This window comes from Plectrocnemia conspersa, unplaced genomic scaffold (assembly GCF_051122295.1).
Source record: "Plectrocnemia conspersa isolate PC_06_02 unplaced genomic scaffold, ASM5112229v1 ptg000011l, whole genome shotgun sequence".
Taxonomy (NCBI): Eukaryota; Metazoa; Arthropoda; class Insecta; order Trichoptera; family Polycentropodidae; genus Plectrocnemia; species Plectrocnemia conspersa.
In genome coordinates, this window is record NW_028277175.1 from 11,654,138 (window position 1) to 11,658,905 (window position 4,768).

General features: G+C 29.7%; 1 protein-coding gene across 1 annotated transcript; it reads right to left on the bottom strand.

Moving 5' to 3' along the window:
* Positions 1–1,601: 1,601 nt before the first annotated feature.
* On the bottom strand, positions 1,602–2,447 carry LOC148229531 (testis-specific serine/threonine-protein kinase 1-like). Its single transcript, XM_088196858.1, has one exon. The coding sequence runs from the start codon at positions 2,445–2,447 to the stop codon at positions 1,602–1,604; it is 846 nt and encodes a 281-aa protein (XP_088052984.1).
* Positions 2,448–4,768: the final 2,321 nt, after the last annotated feature.

Consider the following 4,768-nt stretch of genomic DNA (forward strand, 5'->3'; position numbering starts at 1 on the left):
AAGAAGGTCAAACGAAAGTGAAAACAAAACGGAGAAAATAACGTTCGACTTACATATTTCCATAGTTAATTATTAATAGCGCTTCATTAACGGTATTCCAACAATATTATATAGCAAGCAGAATCTACTAGATATTATGTTGTAGGAAGTGTAAAGGAAGCTGAGTGGCTCGGAAACGTGAACCATTAGTGATTTTCATGGTTTACATAATGTAATGTTATGTAACAAAAAAGTATAAAAATTACCTACATAATATAATAATGTAAATAATAATTTCATATTTAATTTATATAAAAAATATAGTTATAATTATTGTTAATTATTCTGACGATAAAAATAAATATGTAGTTATTTTTTTATTTTTCAGAATTATTGAGAAAATTGTCTTAAAAATAAAATGTGTCTAAAAAACGCGTTGCCTTCTATTTAAAGCTACTTTTATCAAAAACTAAAGAGTAAGACTTGTTTATAATAGTTATCAACGTTCATTGAAATCATTCTTATATAAATTCCTCCTATCCGTCAATAAAATGTAACAAAGTTGAAAAAACGAGTGCAACAATTAGCTGGATGGTCACTGCATGGTTGTGATTTGTCAACTAGCTTTGCAACCATTAATACTTTAGGGCTGGTCTCCAATGAGGAGAATGCAGATACGGCAGATACGCAGACACAGCCCAAGAAGAGATACGGTCAGTTACGGCCTGAGACGATGACCATACGGTAATGGACGACTTCACCAGGAAAGAACCAATCTCCGTTACACCGTCGCTGCCACACCTACAAGACCTCTGAGGATCTCTCACTGACATCATCCCTCCGCCAGCTTTTCCATCATCGCTCGGAGAAAACCATCTCGCCCGTCATAGTTTGTCGCAATATGTAGTTTTAACTAATAAAATATTACTAATTTCCAAAGGCGTCATTCTGGCTGTGAAGTCACACCACTTAAGGTTAGAAACCCTTAAACAATAATTTTTAATACTTTCACTCCTGCAATAAAGTTAATTTATCCAAATTTCAGAAAAAAATCAGGTTGCGCTGCTTAATAATAATATCTATAATTTATTTTAATAAAATATCATTTAATGAGTGCGTCTTATTGACAAAATAAAACAGTCGTAAGTAGTCTATCATTTTATTATATCTATGTACAACTTTTATGAGCTTTAAACCACAAAAAGTACACTGAGACATCAGTTTATTATTTAAATTACAATTTAAATAATATATTATACTTATAAAACTAGAAAAAGTAAAAAATAAATAAGAACAAGTTTATTTCAGTTTTTTTAATAATTTATAATATTATATTAGTTAAAAAATCATTTTATAAAAATGACAAGAATAGTAATTTATATTATTATTTAAAATATTGTAAAGTTTCTGCATTTTTATTATTTATTCAAAACATATTATTAATTTTATTTATAGATACAATTGATAAAGCTAAAGTCATTAGTTAAAAACCATTCCATTCAACATATACGATGATTTTTAATATGAGCATTGAAACGTCATCCTTTGTAAACCACATTAGTCACTAAGTAAGATTTATGATCAGGTGCAACTAAATTTCACAATAGGATGAAATGAGTAAATCATTTATTTTCAGTGCGCTTGAACCATATATGTGTAATAATTCTATCCAGAGTATATCTCAATTGTACGTTTGGTTCCAATATTTCCATCACAAGCTCCCTTGCGGTATTCGAGAGCCTCCCTTCCAAGTACGGAGAAAAAGAAAAATTCCTATTCATCTGATCCAACAGCAATTTCGATACGCAGCTATCGTCGAACGGAAAGCTTGCATTCAACATCACGAATAGGACTATTCCTAAAGACCAAACGTCGGCAATCTTAGGTTTGTATGGTACTCCGCCTAATATCTCAGGGGCTGCATAAGTAGCCGATCCGCAATAAGTCTGGCTCATTTCTCCTTCTACGCAATATTTTGAAAAACCAAAATCTGTAAGTAAAATTTTATAATCTTTGGTTAGTAAGACGTTCTCGCATTTCAAATCCCTGTGAGCTATTCCGTTTTCGTGTAGGTATTTTAATCCTTTCATCATTTGTTCGAACCATCTTCTAGCTTTTCTTTCAGGAATAGGCCCGTGTTTTTTTAAATAGTCGTACAGATCACCCCTTTCGGCGAGATTCATAAAAATAAACACTTTGCCTTTGGTGTCCACTATGTTGTGTATTTGTATGACGTGAGGGTCGTTTATTTTGCGTAGGATGTCTAGTTCTCTAGGGAAGAATTTGTTCAAGAAATCCTTAGGGGCTTTGCTCTTGTTAAATATCTTGCACGCTAAGACAACCTTTGTTCCGTCGTTTTCAAAGAAGTGAGCTACGTGGACCGACGCGTACGACCCCTGGCCGAGTTTTTTACCAATGAAAAATTCTTTCACGGTCTTCTTCGGTTTCGCCGGAATGTCATTTGACATGATTTTATTCAATTATATACAATAAAAGACATTTAAAATTAGTTTAAAAATAAATTTGACGTTAGCAACGATTAACTATTTTTGTTTGTATTATTTTTCATAACATGACATGACACTACAAAAGTCGTCCATGTTTTTTTAATGTTAATTTTTAACTATTTTTTTCATGTTACTATGATATAATAAATTGAAAATACAAATGTATTTCCAAAATGGTTGACATTTAGATTATAAGAAAGAAAAAAATAATATAAAAGAGTTGCCAACATTAAAATGTTTGAATGCAATTAATTAATCACAAAAACACGTCTCACGCGCATGCGCATAATATACAATACAAACAATTATTTTTAATTTATTTACTAGAAATCAAGCTATCTTGACTTGCCAGATTTTTTTAATTAATTGCATTTATTCCACAGTTCGAATTTTTCATTTAATTTATTAATATAATTGTTAATGTAGGGTGTTTAAAAATAATATTAACCTATATTTTGTTATAAAAATATTTATAGATTTTGAAAAATATCATAATAGCCAAAGAGTTAAATAGACGTAGCAACTTTGCTACTTGTATAGAATGTCGGGGCCATTCTCAGAAATCAAGTCACTATATACTACTACTGCCTTACTCAATTTAATTTTTATTATTCTCCGTGAGATTAGGAAAATTTAGGAAAAGATCAGCGATAATCAATCGAACATAAAATTATAAAATAATAATTAATTCCGATCACCCAGATAAATTAGAAATTAATTTTTTTTTTATTTACGATTTTTGTTTGATTACATCTTGATAAGGAGCATATTTTTATAATTAGCTGAGGTTTGTTGAATGTATCACTAAAAAAAGGTTAAGACTAAAATAATAAATTATTCGAAACCTTCGCAGATAAACATAAAAAACCAGCAATTTTTTTCTTAGAATAGGTAGCAAATACAAATTCCATTGTTGTCGGACGTACGCAACCCAGGATGTATGCAATTGTAAACAGTTTTAATATTCCCAGTAGATTCCAGATTTGTTTTATATTACTTATGACTGGTTAAAACGTGGTAAATGCCTGGTATAAAAAATCATTTGAAGTTTCCACTTAGCTTCCTACTAAGAATACACGAAAGTTCGACACCGAACTTGCATCCAGTGGAGCTCACACAAGTCCAGAGAAAAGCGTCTGCTTTTATTTCCCGGCAGTGACACGACACTTGCCTTATGCGAATTATATTTCCATTGATGCGTCAATATAATATCAGTTCGGTGTTTCCATTATATAATATCAAATTATTTTAATGTTCGTGTATGTGTACTTCATATATTATTTTTATTTATGTTATATTATTATTGATTAGTTTCAACGAAGCATATAACCTTTCAAAAAATCTTTGGTTTGATAATAAAAATAAATATAATAAATGCATAAAACGTTTTCTCAACAAAAAATTGAAGTGAAACTGCATTTCTATAATTGTGCATGCACTATAAATCAATGTCAACTTTTTGTTTCAGTCGTGAGCTCAAATGATGCAAACAGACCAATTGAGATCATTAGTCTGGACGCTATTTACTTACGTACATATACATTTTGTGTTTCAAATGTCGTCGGTCGAGCTAAAAATAAAAAAATTTAGAGAAAAGTAAAAAATAATAAAAGTTGTGCGAGTAATGGTCGTGACGAAATTTCTGCTTCCTTGAATATTAACTCTTAATTATCTGTGTGCAGTGAATGTATATATAGTAATTTTAAATATGTATTAAAATATACATTTATTTATAGTGTAAAACTATGTATGTATCAGTTGAAAATTAACATAATTTAATTATTTGTAAAATCTTTTGTATTTATTATAAATAATTAATTATTATGAATGAAAAAATCCAAACAGAAAAATTTCACAATGAGATCCAGTTTTCATGATGTTTATAATGAATGCGGTTCTTTCGCACTTGGTCTTGCAATGTTATTGTTTTATGCTTGATCTGGGCGTTGATAAAACGACTAAAGCCAATTCTTAATTATTTCTCTTTTGTAATATGGGAATAAAACTTGTCGGTTATCATGTATAAATCTAAACTTTTTAATAAAGGCCATAATACCTAATAGTTTTAGCTGTATATTAAGTATACATACTTTAATTTTACTTTACCAAAATACATATAAAACATAGTACGTACATAGTTTATATATAAAACATAGTACGTACAGCAGGATCCAACTGAATAGAAAATTAACCCCTAAAAAAAGCTACAATATACATAGCTACATACACAGCACCTCGTTTATATTAGTGTGATCAGATTTTAAAATATCAACGAAGGACAA

Excerpts from the sequence above, each read along its gene's own strand:
- LOC148229531 (XM_088196858.1), bottom strand. The coding sequence starts at position 2,447 with ATGTCAAATGACATTCCGGCGAAACCGAAGAAGACCGTGAAAGAATTT.